The following is a 17,772-nucleotide window of genomic DNA, read 5'->3' as shown; positions in this document are numbered from 1 at the left end:
TAAAACTGTAAAACTGAATTGTACTCAATCAATAAATACAGATATAGAAAGACGACAGACTTTCGATTTCCTTCGACTAGAAGCATCCTCAATCTATTTCAGTCCGTTTCAACTGACTTCAATCGTTTTCAATTGTTCATTGAAACGGACTGAAACGTGTAACAATCGACTATCTACATACATTCTAGACGAATGTTGGTTTTTACATGTATAAATATACATTATACACGCACGTTACGTACAGTGTGACCGCATATAAAGCTAATCGATATTGCATTTTCTATCAATATGTGTATCGATAACACCGATAGCTGTTTTTGGCGATAGCGAGCCCGGTCAGTTCAAATTCAAATTACCAGTTGTGCTAGTCACTCAAAATCTCTAAGCCTTTGAAATAAATAAAATAAACGCTTCAATGTATGATGCAAAAAATACATATAGAAACATATTTATTTTCCAGATAATAGGCTAATTCGCCCCACTGTTCTGCAACGTCTCGAACGCTTCGGGAAGATGCTGTGACCATGAGGCCACCGCTGAACCGGATGAACCGAATAGTATACATATCTTAACTGGTATTAATGGCAGTCCTCCTCAGCATCGGGATCAGAAGTCACTAAGTCAAGTTCGCATGATAAACACAAGAAAAAACTGGAAGAAGGTATGTTTTTATCAGCTATATTGTCCGCTTTTCCAACTTTTTTCCATAGCGAGATTTGGCCAGTGCCCAGCACCTGCAGTTTAACGATCCCCATTTCCAATAAAATTGCATATTAATTATCATATCAGAATTTCGTTTATTTTTCATTTCATTTCTATGGTACAAATAATAATCTTGCAAATTGTGAGTACTACTTAGGGATTGTGTTAAGTGGAATAATGCGAAAAGCTTTTATCTCATTTCCGACGATTCGGGAGTCCAATGAGAAAGTGTTCCGCGTGCGTACATTCAAATCAGACTCGCAAAAGGTCGTAAGGTCGTTAGGTAAACGGGACTGTATGGTTCGTTGGTGGCTGGAAGCATGTACTAGTTATATATGGACTTACGACTAACAATAAGCTGTAGAACAAGAACTAGATTACCACATCGTCTACTTCTACGCAGATTCCCTGCTTTCAAGAACTTTGAATAAATAATACAAACTAAAATTGGACTAAACTAACTCCTCGGAGCTCCTTGGGGACTTAGCTGAGCGTCAGACTTCGGGGTCCCATGCGGGGCACATTCCGTGGTCCGGCCTGGGCCTTTGGCAGCTCCGCGGACTTGCGTGCGCCATCCTCCTCGTCCTCGTCTCCGAAGAGCAGGGCCGCCAGGCTAGTCTCGAAAGTGGACTTCTTGCGCTGCGTCGGCTTTACGCTTCCAGCTGGCGCTTGGGTAGTCGTTGTGGTTGTTGCTGTGGCAGAAGCTTTCGTTGTTCCGGGCTGATTGGTGGTGGACGTCGTGGTGGTTGTGGAGGACGAACTGCTGCTGGTGGCAGCTGCCGTCGCCGGTTTTGCTGTGCTCGTGGTGACCGCCACCAGAGGCAGTGCCAGGGGCTGGTCTTGGTCTCTGTTCTTGGCGTCTTCATGGTCGATCAGCTGCTCCACGTGCTGGTAGCCTGGCGGATAGATCGGCTTGAATCCGCCCTGCAGCTGCGGCTGGAAGCTGTCCAGCTCGGGATTCTTCTCCGCTGTCAGGGCGCTGGCTGTGGCCGACTCCTTTTCCTTCGTCTCCTCAGCCGGCTCCACATCGGCCCGGTTGATGCTGTTCTTCTCGTAGATCGCCTGGTCCGTGGTTGAGGGCACAATGTTCCAGTTGACAGCCGCAGCACCGCTGGCTCCCGCTCCCCCTCCGCCCAGACTTACGCTGGGATAGAAGGGCGCCATGAAGTTCTTCTCGTAGTTCTGGCCGCGCAGATCAAAGTCGCTGCTTAGTCCCTCCTCCGTCTGGGTGTCCTGCCGGATCTCGCTGATCACGGGCGTGGCCAGATTGATGTTGGAGAACTTCGGATCCTGGTCCCCGGCTGCCGACGTCCGTCGGAAGACGCTGGGCTCTGTGGGCGTGTATGCAATGGCGATGGGGGTTTCGGTGCCGGTACCAAAGGCTCCGTGGATGATGCGGGGCGCAATGAGCACGCCCGGCACATGGCCCTGAGACTCGGGATTCGGGTTGAGCTCGGAGTACGATGGATCGGGCTTCTCGATTGGATATGGGAACTTCTCCTTGGGCATCTGCTGGGCCTTGTTCTGCTGCTGCAGCGACTGCGGCTTCTTGTTCTTCAGTATCGGCTCCTGGGGCTGGTCACGAATCACCGAGAATGGCGTGTTCTGGTACTCCGCTGGAGCCGAAGGTGGCTCTCCCTCGATCTGTTGCTTCTCTGATCCTTTCAGGGGGAACACCACGTACATTCCGCTGGGGTCCAGCTTCTGCTGGCTAAGGCTTGAGGCCTCCGCCTCCTGGGGATCATTGTCGGCCGTAACTTGTATCTCCCCTGCTCCAGTATCATCTCCGGGCAGGCTCACCGCCTTCTTCTGGGACTGCAGCATTTGCAGAGTAACCACGGGCTCCAGTTTGGTCTCCTCCACGCCCATGCGATCCTTGCTGGGCGTCACCGGCTGCGGCGGATCGTTGATAACCAAATCCTCCTCCTCAAAGTCTGCGGCTCCCTCGGCGTTGATGGTCTGGTACGCCTCAGAGCCGGCCGATGGGGCATGTCGCTCTGCCGGATAGCCATCCACGGATCGCAGGGGTCCATTGGCAGGACTGGGCCCATTGGGACGACGCGCGTACATGTGATCCGGTCGGTAGGGCATGTTCTGACCTCCGTAGGGCGGCAGGCGGTAGACCCGTCTGTTTATATCGCCGCCGACACCTTGCGGCCCCACTGGATACTCGGAGATGCGGTTCATGGGGTAGCGCTTTTGCAGCATCTGCTGCTGCAGCGGCTGTCGGCGGTGGGCGAAATGGGGCGGCGCTGAGGGATTGTAGGGTCGCTTCATGCCCTGCGTGGGCAGGCGGATGTTGCCCGGGTCCTGCTTCAGTGTTGGCGGATGGCCGCTGGAGATCTTCGCATTGGGCCGGAACTGGGGCAGAATGTTGGGCAAGTTGCTGGGCCGTGGGCCACCCTGGGGCTTGCGGTTGAACTCATTGTAGAAGGGAGGACGATTGCCTGGCGTGGACGGAACCTGTGGCCCGGACGAAGTGGTGGGGTAGCGCGGCGGCGGCTCCATTTCCCGAGAGGGCTGCTCGCCATGTCCCGGCTGCTGGGCAGGGAATTTCTAGAGGAGGGAAACAGACCAGATTAGTGGGAGGACTCATGGCTTTAAGGAGGCACTCACCAATTGCTGTTGCTGCTGGTTGAGGTTGACCACTTCGTGCTGCTGGATCTGCACATTGGCGCCGGGCGTCTCCTCGTCTTTGACCTTGGGAAAGACGACGGGATTGGAGTTGTGTATCTGCTGCAGGCTCAGCGGCTGTGCATGGCCATTGATGTGGGGTCCGGCAGGCGGACCGGGCCCAACAGCCGAAGATGCCAGCTCCACGGAGGTCTCCTCGGCCAGCACTGGGAAGCGAATGTTGCTGGAGACGAGGAGATCCTGGGTGTCATCCCCATGCACCGCCGGCCGCGTGGGTGGCGTCTGGTGTGGTGTCGACGCCTTAGTGGGCTGGTAAGACGGAGCTGGCTGCTCTGGCTTCGGGGCCACTGGCTTATTCGCTGGCCTGATATTGGAGCCAATCAGCGGCAGCTGCTGGTATGGGCTGGGCGCCTCTGGCGGCGGCTCTTGGTAGGAACCGGCTGGCACAGTGGTTCCAGCTGTGGCCATGTTTCCGTTCTGGTGGAAGTTGGAGTTCTGCTGGACGATCGGCATCTGCTGATAGCTCGTGGGCATTGGGTGCTCCTGGGGAGCTGCCGGCTTGTACGGCACAGGCACAGGTCGCTTAATGTTGCCAATGTCCTCGTTAATCACCTGGCCGTACTGGACGCCCGGCGTGTCCTTGGCAAAGAGTGGCTCCTTCTCGACGCTGGGATGGCCCACGCTCACCTGCTGCACCTGGCTGCCGAGCACAAAGGAGGCCGAGTGCTGTCCGGGCGAGATGACCACGTTGTTGATCTGGCCGGGCACCGGTCGGTATTGCATCACATTCGGCTGCTGCACCTGATAGGACACATATTCGTTGCTATAGTTCTCCTGGCTGCCCGAGATCACCTTCTGATCGTTGGGGTATGGACTCTGTCCGGGAGTGGGCCCCGCTCCTGCTGTGCTGGGCCTTTGGGGTGCTCCGGGCTGGGGCTGGGGTTGTGGCTGTCCAACTGCCTGTTGCATGGCGAATGGCGATGGCTTTGAGGGGGCAATCGGTTCTATTAGATTGCCCTGGGAATCAAATCCTTGGTTCTGTTGGTAGTTGTGCGCCACTGCAGACTCTTCTTCCGCTAGGCTGTTGAATATGTCACTGAGCGTCATTGGGGGTCTTGGTGGGGGCTGCAGCTGCTGTTGTTGCTGTTGCTGTTGCTGATGTTGCTGCTGCTGCTGTTGTTGCTGCTGTTGCTGTTGGTGCTGTTGTTGCTGCTGCTGCTGTTGCTGTTGCTGCTGATGTTGCTGCTGTTGCTGCTGTACCTGCTGCTGCTGTTGTTGCTGCTTTTGTTGCTGCTGCACCTGCTGCTGTTGCTGCTGCTTCTGTTGTTGCTGCTTCTGCTGCTGCTGCTGCTGTTGCTGCTGCTTCTGTTGTTGCTGCTGTTGCTGCTGCAGATGTTGCTGCTGCATATGTTGTTGTTGCATATGTTGCTGTTGCATATATTGCTGCTGTTCCTGTTGCTGGAACTTCTGCTGTTGCTGTTGATATTGCTGCTCTTGCTCCTTCTGCAACTGCTGCTCCTTCTGCTGCTGCTGTTCCTCCGCCTGCGTGTTCTTCTGGCCCAAAGTGTGGTACACATCCGCGGGATCGAGATTCGGTATGCCTGTGCCTGGTATGGGGCTGAAGGGCGGCGGTGGCGTGGGACCCTCCGTGAAGACAACGGGTGGACTTGTGCTGGAAGTGGTGTAAATTTTCGCCGTCGTCATGGGCTCTGTGGGAAAGATGGCTGCCTGGGGTGTGGCATGGTGGGTGGTGAATGCCACATCGCTGCTGCTGGGAGTGGGACGCGGCTGTTGGGTGGTGCTTGGGCGTCGCTCCTCCAGTTCGATCGGTGTCCTGCTGCTGCTGCTGGGCAATGTGGGACTGTACTTCTTGGTGGGCACAAACTTCTTGCGGGTGGTGCTGGTGCGTGGCGGCTGAGTGGTTGTCGGTGCAGCATGCAGCGGAATGGGCCGACGGGACGTGGTGGTGTACTTGACCGCCGGAACAGTTGTTGTTGTCGTCGTTGTTGTTGTTGTCGTCACGGGGATGGGTCTCCTGGATGGCGGCAATGTTCCTTGGGTAGTGGTCGCTGCCGTGGTGGTTGCCTTGGTTGTGGTGCTCGTGCTGCTGCTGCTGCTGCTGCTGCTACTGGGATGCGGATAGTAGGCTCCTGCAGTGGGGGTCACTGCCGTGAGTTTCGTTGTCGGCACCGTGAAGTAATTGGAACTGTGGTAGCTGGGCGGCGGAGGCGTCACCGGAGCCACCACGGAGGTGGGCTTCTTGTTGGTGATGTAGTTCTTGTTGCTGCCCTGGTACTTGAGATTGGCATACGAGCTGGAGACCAGCGGGTAGACGAACTTCGAGGACGAGTACTTCACCGGCAGGTTGAGGAAGTCGTGTATGTTTGGCGAGGAGGCACCGCTCAGCACTATCTTCTCGTTGGGATCGAGCACCTCGTTGATCTCGGGCTGGATGCCGGCCTGCTTTTTGGCACTGAAGTCCAGCTGCCCCGACACGGGATCGTGCCGGGGATAGTAGGGCTTGCCCTCGTTGAAGATCTGATTGGGCAGCACATAGCTGGTGGAGATGATGTCCTCTTCGCCCGAAAGGTCAGCATTGCGTGCCTCCAGGGGCAGCAGAGCCGATGGTGTTTCTGTCGAGGGTGTGGCTTTTGTTGAGCCGAGAAGCAGCAACGCCAGCAGCACCCTGAAATCGAGGCTGGCCATCATTTTGTGGCTGCAAACAAGGAGAAGGAAAAATGAAGTCTTAATCTTTAATTTGAATGTTGGTTCGAGCAAATCTTTCATTGGAAGAGAAGACCTTCCGCCCCAGCAAAGACCACTCTTGATTTCAGAGTCCGCGCAAGGCCGCTGTCACTTCAAAAGCTTTGACGGCGGACCGCTTCCACATTTATGGTGCGAAAATTGCAGCCAGTTGCAGCAGTCGTTGCTGTTGTGGCAAGTGTTGGTGTTGCAGGCACAGCCACAGCCACATTGCCATTCCACTCGGCAATTTGTCAGGCAGGCCGAGGCCTTGGCCGGGCACCGTAGGTAGCCTTAATTGAGACATGCCTGTGCTGTGGCATCTAGTGGCTTCTGGGCGAGAAGTGTTTTGGCCAAAACCGAAGTACTACTCAGGGAGCAGGTCTCCTGCGCTAAATGCTGGACACGGGCCAGGACACTGTGTAGACACAGTGTCGCTTACAATTAAACCAACTGGTGGACACCAAATGTGGAGTGGTCTGTGGCACTGTTGGACCAGCCATTGGATTGCTTTGATTTTCATGAAAAAAAAGCAACAGCAGTGGCAGCGGCAGTGGCAGCGGCAGTGGCAGCTGCAACTTCAGCAAATAAAAAGGAAAAAGTGAAATTTTACCAAATGTGAACAGCCAGTTTTTGCACTGTGGAAAACCCGTCTGGGAGTTGTTGTATTTGTTGTTTTGTCGCTGGTTGTTTCTGGTTGTTGTGGTTGTTATGTCAAACGAGCCAAATGCCAAATGATGGCCTGGACCGCAGCGCCGACTATTGTCTAATGCTGTGCCAATATATTCTGCCACTGCCACAGTCAGAGCCCAAATTGAATGCTTTCGATTCGCTTCATCTTCAATGGCCGCAGAAATTCACTTTCAAAAACACAGTTCAACTTTCATTCAATCAAAATACATCGATAATGTCACACAAGCGGCAGACCCAACGCTAATTATGACTGACTCACCAGGCCACAGATATAGCCACAAGCCAAACATCCAACATCCAACATCCAAACATCCAACGTCAATGTCAAAAAGCAAAAGCCACTCAAAGCCAAGGAGGGAGCCGTTGCCAAAGCCTCATTATACGGTTTAATCACAGCAGCATCGATGCTGTCAATCACAAGCACTGTAGAAATTTATTCAAAGTGCACAAGGAAAGAGCTGCTGCTCCAAAAGAATCTCAATGAATGAAAGTGCAATGCCAATTGGCAGTAATCTACCGATGGTGTCTCCAAATTGCTATGGTTATTACTCTAGATTTTCTTGGAATTGCACACGGCGCAGAGCACAAGCAGCCCGAAACAATTGTGGCCAGCCGCAGAGTTCCAGCCATTTAGCCTGCAACTCGTTTTGTGTTTTGTGTGTGTTTGCTTTCAACCAGCTGCAACTTTCATTTCAATTGTCAATGATATACCCAATGATTGCACATACTTTACTTTACTTTACTTTCTGGGGTTCTAAGGCCCAGGCCAGGCCTGGCCCGGCTCGACAAAGTGTTATGCAAATGGCCAAGCAATTGGCTCAATTTTCCACCGGCGATGGGCCATAACTCATACACGGAGGCCGCAGACTGGTTAACTGGGTAATCGGGTCACAATTTAGGAAACTTGTTTGCTTTTTCCATCATCTTTTCATTTCATCTTTATTTTTTATTAATGCTCGTCGTCGTGCCACACACACGTTCGCTTTTATCAGTATGCTAATAAAAAAAGAACAACTGGCCAAAAGCGAGCCATGGAGCCATGGAGCCATGGAGCCATGGAGCGTCCTGTTTTTGTAGAATGCCAAACCAAAAACAAACCTGTCATTGAATGGATCGTTAAAAGCGCACGCGCTCAACCAGAAACGAAAGACTCAAGACACAAACTTCTTGACAGCCGAACGTGATTTTCCTCCTATCGGAGTGGCCGATTGCCACTTTCCATTGAGCACTGCAGGAATTTGCTGGGCGTACAAAATTTTTCATTTTCATAATTTAAACATGTGGGTCACTGTGCTAATTGCTTGTAATTATTATTCAATAAGAGGCACAGCCCCAGTCTGTAGTCTGTAGTCGGTAGTCGGTAGTCTTCCGTCTGCATTCGCTTGTAGAAAGTGCTAATTTAATTAAATTTAAATATTGAAACAAGTTATCGACGGGGACACAGTGGCCAGCGTTGTCTTGAGGCTTTGGTATGTGATATTTTTCGAGATCAATGAACCTGCTGCTAAACCGAAACGAGTACTGACCCAGTTCCTTCCAGAACCAATCAATCGGTGCTGTTTAGAGCGGTTAATTGTGGGATGCCTGGCGACCGGGCCCGGCCTTTTACTTTCACATTACACAATTCGCATTGGTCTCTGATTAACTCATTTGACTGGCAGGCAGTTCCCACAGCATAACTTTTACACCGGCGAAAAAGTCGCACGTCTATTACGGGGACCCCGCAATTAGGTGTAATTTTTAATGGCATCAAAATCATAACCATCAACCATCAAAAGCGTGGTAAAGTAAACCTAATTCACGACAAAACGAAACACCCATAATCATGAAAATTGTTAAAGCCACAACAACACGATGACAAAGAGCAAAGTCATTAGACCAGGCCCTGGGCCAGACTCAACTTTAAACTGTCTCTGGCGGGTCTCTGATTTATAGCGGCCCCTCGAAGGGAGCGGGTGAGAGGGGCAGCTACCGCTTTCCTACATTTCTTTCAATGGCATTGCCAGCCGCCGGAGCAGCCGGAGCAGCAGCTGCAACTTTCACTTTTGGCAGCCAAAAATTTCTCGCTCAGCTTCTGAGTGTGCTTTGGTGTGGTTCAATGCGGTGCGGCGCCACACTCACGCAGAGCAGACCCAGAGAAGAGAGAATTATTTATGGCTTAACGAATTTATGTCTCAACTTTAACCGCAACCGAGCAACCGAGCAGCCGAGCAGCCAAGAGAAAGAAGCCAAGAAACGAAACGCAACGCAAGGCAACGCACACCATTTGGCCGAGAAGCCGCAGCAAAGTAGCCAAACCAGAACGAACGGTAGGACGCAAAATATAAAAGAAATACTTGTAATTAAAATCAGTGAAATTTTTTGATTGCCCCCTCGGCACGATCTCCCCTCGGACGAGATGAGGCAACGTGCAATGCCCGCTTGTCTGGCTCACGTTTTTCTCTTCGGAATCGGCCAGGCACAAGCCAGAGCCGACCCCAAAGCAGACGAAGAAACCCGTGTACAGAGCTGACCCCGTTAACGATCATTGGACAAACATTCAATGGCGAGTGCTCCGCCTTTTTGGCTGGAATGCGGCAGGGGCCTGCCCACTGGCCGATGCTCGATGCCCGATCTTGCGGCTATTCAAATTCGAGTCGAGACCCGGAGGAATTTTTCCCTGCAGCAAGTTTCCATTTAATGTTGGACAAAGGTATTCAATTTCATGGGCAAATCAAATCTTAGTCATACGAATTAATTTGCATTTCATTTTTCTGTGTGTGTGTTGTTTTTTTTGTGGCAAAAACAAGAAAGAAACAACAGAAATTTCACTTTTTAAGGTGCGTAATCGGTCTTGGCCGGGCCACCGACTCATAAGCTGATCTCTAGTGGCGTTGTTGGATGGCTGCCGCTTGTTAACTCTGTTGGCCGGACAGTACACACCTTGGCCACAGCAGAGCCTTGTGTTGGGGCGTTTCATGATTCATTCGAGTGTTGCAAAATCACATGAAATTTGCGAGCAGATTCCCCTGGGGCTGAGAGGAAATCCGTGAGCCCCCCAGTCGGATTTCCGCTCTCACACCGAGAGCCAAGAAAGAAAGTGACACCTACATGCTAAGCGGGGGATTAGCATATGGAAATGTATAACCCCATTGGCCAAATCGGTTAGAGTTCCCTTCCACCCAGAAACAGAAAATCAATAAACCGAAATAGCGGCAGACGGAGGTCTAAGAAATGGCAATGAAAGTCAAGGCAACGTGCCTGAAATCTTAATTATAATACGCAGTCTTGGCCAACGCAGGTTCTTCAAAGAGAAATGGTGAAATTTCTGACTGCCTCCGCGGCAGAGTGTGAAGTTCAAGTCGCGTGGAGTGGAATTTTCGTTGCATTTTCATTTTATTACTTTTAATGAGTCGAAAATTTTCAGCCACTTATGGAACAAAGCGAGAAAAAATTATGCATTACACACTGACGCATACGATATGGGATTTAGAAAGAAATCGCGGCTATTATTAAAGTACTCGCACTGTCCGCAGAAAATCAAATGGAAACTGCTGATGGATTGGTGGAAAAAGCGAACCAGCGTTGAATGACAGCCGTGGCCAGCGCCGTTAAAGCTGGAGTTGAAGTTGGCCAAAGCAAACAGCCGTTGGCCAAAAAATATACACACTCGTACAACAAACAGCTAAATGGCAAGAAAATTGCAGAGACGGACAGGCACGAGCCTCTGGACACGACTCAAATAAAAAGGAAAGTGCCGGGCACAGGCACCTCGAAAATGATTGCTCAGATTTGGTCAGCCAAGATACGGATAACGGAGATAACCGATAGCCGAGCGATGATTGACTCGATGGGGATGGAATCGCCTGCCGCTCTGCGATCCATCCTCTGGTGCAGCCAATAAATCTTTCAAGGCTGTCAGTACGTTTTTGGAGCCAGAGTGTGACTTCCTACCAGCTAAGGATGGCACCAGAGGCATTCCAGCCACCCGCCGTATATGGCCTGCGTACATCACTCAGATCTTGTAGTAAATTCGGTTTAGGCCAGGCCCACAGCAAACCGTTATTGCCGCTGCCGCTGCCGCTGCTGCTGCTGCTGCGTTACAAGCATTAAAGAGCTCTTTTATGGTCACTTGGCTTTTTGGCTCAGTCGGCTGAGCTGTTGTTAATGCAATTGCAATAGCGGAGCAGCGCCCGCGCGTGCCATCAAATAAATGGGTTGGCTCCAAGTTCTGCTCCAAGTTCTCTACTGTTTCTGTTTCTGTTTCTTTGCTAACAATTTGCCAATTTGGGTCGCTGGCGATGGCTATAAATCAGACGCCGGACAGTGGTCTCCTTACCGGCCCCGGCCGGCCTATTGGGAGCGAGCTCTGCCGACCTATTGGGAAACTAATAAATTAACTAACGGCCAACTGCCAATTAATCTCGTTAGCTCTTGCTCTGCGGATTGAATAATCTCCAGCCTTCGAATGCATAACGCCGCCAGTCAGCCGTCAACACGCAACCCATCGAATCTCATGCAAAGCAATGTATGAATTAATTACCAGAATCCAACATCTAACTATGTTTTCGGTGCATTTACATAACAGCTCGTACCACTCGCACGGACATCGATGGTCAATGAACCTTGTACGATAATGTTTTTGGCCAAAAGAATGGGGAATGCTATCCGCGACAGAGAGAGAGAGAGGAAATAAACACCAATTAACATGTAGTCCACGATTTGTGGGTCAACCAAATTTGATGAAGAGAAAAGTAAGCCACACCGAGAGATCTGGACAGACTAGGAAGAGTCTCGTAATTATGCTCGCACTAAAAAGTGAGCAACTTTTTGCTGGTCTGCCGGCAAAAAGGGCTGCCACACAGCACAGGTTGCAACAAAAGACTTGAGGCACAAACTTGGCCAGTGGCAGTGTCTCTGCAGTGCAGTGTGGGCTGCTTCGCTTGCCCTGATTTCCACATTGGTGACCATTGGAGGGGGAAGTATGCTAATTAGCTCTAACTGTAAAGGCAGTACGCATTGCTAACCGCTTAACCCACAAGACAGAGGGCTCTTCTATAAGTGAGGGCTCTCTCTCCCGGCTTACCCGTCTTCTCGCTGACCAGCTATAGATATCCTTATTATTGGATGGTACTCGTTTTATTCCACAGAAGAACTTTTGTTTGAACAAACAATAAAGTTCACACAGACACAAACAAGACAGATATATAGAGAGAGAGAGAGACGCACGATTACCGTTTTTTCTTTTGCGATTTCCGTTGATTTTCAATTCGATTTTCCCAAACACGTCTCGCACTTTTCTTTTCTCTCAGCTCCGAAACAACACACTCACAAAGCTGGGGTTCAATATGGTACGGGTATTTCTTGCATTTACATTTCTCTCGCGCTCGTTCGTTTGCTCAAAGATGGATGTCTCTGGTGGAGTTCCACGACGCGTCCGCTGCCTTCGACGGTCTCGGTTTGAATGAAGTTGCGCCACGACAAAAGAAATTTTTTATTAAAAAGAAAGCACAGCCCCCGGAGGCAATGCCAGCCAACAGCAAAACCAAGCGCCAGCTGACGTTCGGAGCGGTTGGAAACGGTTAACAGCGGCTCAGAGCCACTGTTAAGATTCGAATCTACTGCAGTGGAACATTTTAATTGTCGAATGCAGTCCGGGGAAATTACGAGGCGCTTCCGAGTGAATGGAATGGAATGGAATGTGTAATAGATCCGCTAACACCAACCGTTAAAAAGTGAACGATGTGTGGGGTAATGATAAGAGATTTAAGCTGGAAACCCCACCAGCAATAGCATTACCCAATATGCCAGTGCGAATATTACGTCTATGATATACCATCAGACATCAGAACTCCCGCAGGAGCATTTCAAATTCCATTTTTAGGAGCTTGCCATGGCTCTCCATATATCCATACCCATCCCAACAAAAAACACATTCAGCTCCTTTCCAAATGTCTCTTCTTCAGCATTTCTCGACAAGCGCAAAGGTAAAGATCCGGTGCGATTTTCCATCTTCTCTGATGCCCGGGTTGTCCGTTCAATATTTGGGTTTCAAATGAAAGTTGGCCAGAAAATAGTAATTAAGGCAACTTTATATTTTGGAAAATCGCTCAATTAAGACCTAATATCAGGAGGACTTATATAAAATCAAATTTAATGCGCAAAAACATGCACATAATGACGCTAAGCACATACTTAAGTCGCTGATGTTACGTACATTTATTCGGAGAGATGTCTTGCCTTACGCCCCAAAGTACGTTTGTGTGTTCGTGGTTCACCAAACGCCAACAAACTTCAAAGTGGACGGCAGGGCAGTGAAAGCGGAAGCACAGCACTTATTATTCTCTCTATTTTGCACCATACAGCACACAAAAAAGTGATGGGTAAAAAGTTGGAATGACAACAGTTGGAGCCGCGTATAGCAGCAATAAAAGCAATAGATGTAATTACTTCATTCATAAGCACAACAGGGCGAACGTGGAACCGGAATCGGATCAGGGCCACAAAGTTCCGTCGAGGTGGCCAATAAAATTGGTCATTAAATAAGCAAAGGAAAGCTGTCTAAATATACATACTACTCTACTCCTATACTAGGTATGTTTTCGCAGCTTGTTTTGGTACATTTTTGTTGACTTATTGCATAAGGAACGAGATCTTAAAATCAGTTTACTCGGGACAGAAGTTGCATCGGGAGCCCCTACACTTGATTTTAATAAATTATATTAGTTTATTCTGACTTTTAGCTTGTGTATAAATTAAATTCTGCGTTGAATCAAAGGTTGACTAGCTGCTCGGCAGCAGATTCACTAGAGTACGCAATGGATGGGTGGGGGCAGGGATCCCCAGACCACTAGCGCGCCTGGTTGAAAGGATTGTCGGGAGACTTGTTCCACTCTTTCATCAGCAGCTGCTTCCACTGAGACATGCGGAGCGAGGGATTCTCGGCTTTGATGCGGGGCAGGTTGTTGGCTTCGAAGGTTTTGTAGGCGGCGCGCATTCGCTTCTCGGGATGCTTGTCATCATCGCCCTCGTTGACACTGTTGGAACATGGCACGGCAAAAGATTAGGAATATTCAAAATAGATTTGTAACTTCGATGGCACTCACCTGAGAACAACGAGCGCCTGGTCAATGTTGCTGGCTACATCGGTGTCGGCGAGGGATCGATTGATGTTCTCCTCCACGACGTTCGTCTGGACCACAACGCGAGTGGCGGCGGGCTTGTTGGCCTCGTTAATGGCATCGATGTTTCTCTGCTTCTTCTCAAGCTCCTCCAGTATCTGCTGGCGGTTGATTTTGGCCAGCGGCTGCTTGCGCTGGGTGCTGATGGAGCTCATCTCCTCGTCCAGCAGTGCCTTGGCCTCCGCCTTGCGCTTGGCCGCCTCGGCCCGCTTGCGTTCCTCCTCCTCGCGGCGCTGCTGCTTCTTGGCCAGGCTTTTGTCGTCGTCATGCCACAGACGATCTTCGGCGTCCTTGGCCTTCTTTTCCTGGGTCGCCTTACGCTCCTTTTCCTTCCGCTCCCGCGCCTCCACGGCCTTCGAGTTGATACCCATTTTCTTTGGCATTTTCGAGCTGCGATCCAAAAATTTGTCCAAAAATTTAGAATTTGTCTTGGGTGTAGTGTGACCGCGGACCTATCTATAAAATATACCGTCCGACCCTCAGAAATATACCGAAACATACCGTCTCATTTTTAAAATATACCTAGGAAAACAACGAACTTAAGCCACTTGACCCCGCTCTATTTAAACAGGTGAACAACTTTACGTCCCATCCGAGAAAACAGGACATATATGTCTGGTGAAAATATCCTTGATCCTAGATAAGGACTTTGTCGGATGAAGGATGCTATTCCGATCACAGGAAAAACGACCATTTCCAAAAACCGAGACTTTAAGATTTTCAGGTTTTCTTTTCTTTTCCCAAGGGTGTGCAGAGTCTAGCAAAATGTAGAGTCATAGTATTGTATAATAGTATAATCAAAATTTTCGGCCATATATATTTACCCTATCTAGGTAAAACACCTTGCATTTTTATACTCTTTTTATTATATTTGAGTATTATTATCTAATATTTTCAGTATTTATACTAGAAATCTTCTACTGCTTGTGCGTCACCTTGTTGTGGTAACACAACCTGCTAAATGTCGGCCGTTGTAAAATTTCATGTAGTGGCGCCATTTTTATTCGTGAAACCACGCTTCATTAATAAAGGAAATAAAAGATCACGAGCAACAAGTTGAGAATATCGTATAAGAATAAAATGAGCAGTGTAATAAACTACAGTAAAGGGGATCCCGGCGAAAAGGAGTGTGCCGAGTCGGCTGAATCGCTAGAACATCTAATGATACCAAAGCTTCTAGACCGTTGGGTGAGGAATACGTCTGAAGACCAGCGAGTAGAGATGGTTCCGAGGGACGCAGGGGCAGCAATTCGTCAGCAGGAGCATTTGCAGGAGCTAAAAAGCTTTCGTCCGAAGCTGGGGCCAACGGCACTCGGCCGGAAGAATCATGGGGAGGCCAAGCCCGCGAAACAACTGGCGGCGCTGAAGACGGACTTCGAACACCTAATTGTGGAGCAAAATGAATCCAATACGAAGTGGCTCCAGGAAGTGGAGGATATGCATCTCTATCCACACGAGTATGGCAACAGCGGCACCACGTTGACGTCGATGATGTACCCCACAGCGTCTTCATGTTTGACGCTAATGGAAAACGCAATGATTAGCGTACCGATAGCCAATCTGATTGGCGGCCTAAAAGCGCGATTTTCGCAGTTTAGCAAAGGCGGCATTTCCACTGCTGTCCTTCCCCAGCAGCAGCAAATGCTGGATCCGTTTACTGAGCACGCAGAAGCACAGGCACAAACACCAGCAGCGGAGATAGTACCAGAGCCAGACGCTCCTGTCACATATGAGCCATTAGCGCTGCTCAGCCACCAGAAAACGGCAGCAGAGGCAGACGATCCAAAGCTGAACATTCTGATCAGGAATGTGGTGTGCTCGTTCAATGTGGGTTGCCAACTCGACTTGAGTGACATAGCGCAGCGTGGCTTCAATGTGAAATATCACAAGAGTCGAAATTTAACCATGAAGCTGCGGCGTCCCGCTGCAACGGCCCTCATTTGGTCATCCGGTAGGATCAATTGCACAGGCACCACATCTGAGATACTGGTAGGTGTCCCTTTGCAAGCCATGCAAGCAAATCACCTATATAATCTAATCTCATTCCTATTCTCATTTGAAGGCCAAAGTGGCGGCCAGGAGGTTTGCCCGTTGCTTGTGGAAACTCGGTTTCCCGACAAGCTTTCAGAATTTTCGCATAGAGACTGTTCTGGGTACTTGCAGGATGCCCTGGGACATTAATATTGTAAACTTCTCGAAAAAGCATCCGGAGAATGCCAAACAGGACCCGGAGATGCATTGGTGTGTCACGTACAAGATGCAGATGCCAAAGGCCACGCTGAAGATCTTTACCACGGGAAGCATAACAGTGATGGGTGAGTTTCCAGTCTCTCTGGCTCTCTTTGGACTCAATTTTATTCAAATTATAGCCGCCAGAGTGAACCTTGTGGAATCCGCCATAGAGCATATATATCCACTGGTCCGTGAGTTCCGTAAGCAGCGATTGCTAGACATGGTCAAGAACTTAAAGGCTAAGAAGAAGAAAAATGGCGCCAGCATCACCACCGCCAGCACCATCACCGACCCCAGCGATGCCCGGGCACTGGAAGAGAAAATCTTCACTCAGTCACAGATGCAGTCGCGCAGTGACATTATGATGAACGCCACCGTAGCCCATGCTAAAACAATACCTAAAAATGCAGCGTCGGAGCTGGCGAATGCACCGTACTCCAGTGTAGAGCGGCTAAGGCAGATCGAGGCTTATCGCGAGATGTCAAAGCAGACGCGGGAGGAGCGCCGCCACATACCTTTCCCGAGAGACACGTCGGAGGCAAAACTGTTCCCCCACTCGGGCCGCAGTAAGTCCTTGATGGACAATATCAATGCCAATGCCCGTCGACGGGCCATCAAATGCTGGGACAGCAAAATTCAAAAGAAGTCGCCGCGCTCCAACGACCACAGCTTTGCCGAGAGATCCCCCTCCTCCAATCCGGCCATCCAATCCACCAGCAGCACATCCGTCACCTCCAAGTCGGACCAAATTCTGCCGTCTTCCTCGCCACCGGACATCCAATCCACCAGCAGCACATCCGTCACCTCCAAGTCGGACCAAATTCTGCCGCCCTTCTCGCTACCGATCATTTCGGATGAAATTATCCCTGCCGATCCCTGGACGATCCAGAACGAGCAGTGCTGAATTAGCGCATTCCGCATTGGTAATATCGCTACCGCCGGCAATACCAAGTAAATGACTCTTAAAACCTGATGTTTATGAAATCACTTTGTTGTTGAACAACTCTTTGCGCAAAGCTATAATGCTTTCTTTATTATTTTGATATGTATATGAATACAGAACGTCTTTAATTTGAAATTTCTTGCCTTGTTACAATATAATGATAATTCTATTCGACTTTGTCTTTTTACTTTTAACGTTTCTGTAGCCCATCAATGTATCGAGGAATTGTTTTCCTCATACTTAACAACGGGCATAAGAACACCCACTTCCAGGAGTAGTATTTCAAAACAATCCAAATATTCCGCAGTCAATAAGGGGTATGTTAATTGCTGCGGATGTGCACGAATATCCGTCATATGGATCGAAAACGACATTCTGGGACAGCCATCACCATCACCGCGACCTCATTTTCCCATATTCACCCATACGTACTCTTTCGGCCCCTAAACGCTCCAAATTAAACTCGAACTACACATGCAGATAGCGCTTTTTCACGTCGGGAATTGCCCAAAGGCTACTGCGTTAGAGTATTGTCCTTGATGAGAGCAAAGGCATTCATAGGGATCGGAGAGTCGGGTAATCGCATGTTGTTACCAACTTAAATTTTCAAAACAACAACTGCCGTCCCCCTTGATAAGAATCTGTGCAGTGCTGCCACTCGGTGGA

At 49.7% G+C, this 17,772-nt stretch overlaps 3 protein-coding genes across 4 annotated transcripts; 1 reads left to right on the top strand and 2 right to left on the bottom strand.

Moving 5' to 3' along the window:
- Window positions 1-777: 777 nt before the first annotated feature.
- On the bottom strand, window positions 778-12,267 carry LOC6896990 (uncharacterized). Of its 2 annotated transcripts, none has more exons than XM_033376579.1 (3): window positions 11,986-12,267; window positions 3,319-6,052; window positions 778-3,258 (listed from the first exon to the last, which is right to left on the bottom strand). In XM_033376579.1, exons 2-3 carry the CDS (start codon window positions 6,043-6,045, stop codon window positions 1,186-1,188), a joined length of 4,800 nt encoding a protein of 1,599 aa, XP_033232470.1. In that variant the 5' UTR covers window positions 6,046-6,052; window positions 11,986-12,267; the 3' UTR covers window positions 778-1,185. The 2 variants fall into 2 exon arrangements, with proteins under 2 accessions (XP_033232470.1, XP_033232471.1); XM_033376580.1 differs by lacking the exon at window positions 11,986-12,267 and adding an exon at window positions 11,837-11,948.
- A 1,190-nt stretch (window positions 12,268-13,457) lies between these two features.
- On the bottom strand, window positions 13,458-14,399 carry LOC4801001 (coiled-coil domain-containing protein 124). The gene is made up of 2 exons (XM_001358139.4): window positions 13,857-14,399; window positions 13,458-13,787 (listed from the first exon to the last, which is right to left on the bottom strand). Exons 1-2 carry the CDS (start codon window positions 14,312-14,314, stop codon window positions 13,601-13,603), a joined length of 645 nt encoding a protein of 214 aa, XP_001358176.1. The 5' UTR covers window positions 14,315-14,399; the 3' UTR covers window positions 13,458-13,600.
- Window positions 14,400-14,484: 85 nt separating this feature from the next.
- On the top strand, window positions 14,485-17,270 carry LOC6896989 (uncharacterized). Its single transcript, XM_002137139.3, has 4 exons — window positions 14,485-14,764; window positions 14,830-15,920; window positions 15,994-16,246; window positions 16,301-17,270. The coding sequence occupies exons 2-4, from the start codon at window positions 15,012-15,014 to the stop codon at window positions 17,065-17,067; spliced, it is 1,929 nt and encodes a 642-aa protein (XP_002137175.2). The 5' UTR covers window positions 14,485-14,764; window positions 14,830-15,011; the 3' UTR covers window positions 17,068-17,270.
- Window positions 17,271-17,772: the final 502 nt, after the last annotated feature.

This window comes from Drosophila pseudoobscura, chromosome 2, assembly GCF_009870125.1.
Source record: "Drosophila pseudoobscura strain MV-25-SWS-2005 chromosome 2, UCI_Dpse_MV25, whole genome shotgun sequence".
Lineage (NCBI taxonomy): Eukaryota > Metazoa > Arthropoda > Insecta > Diptera > Drosophilidae > Drosophila > Drosophila pseudoobscura.
Note: the sequence above shows the minus strand (reverse complement) of the source record. Positions and strands in the feature narration are given on the sequence as shown.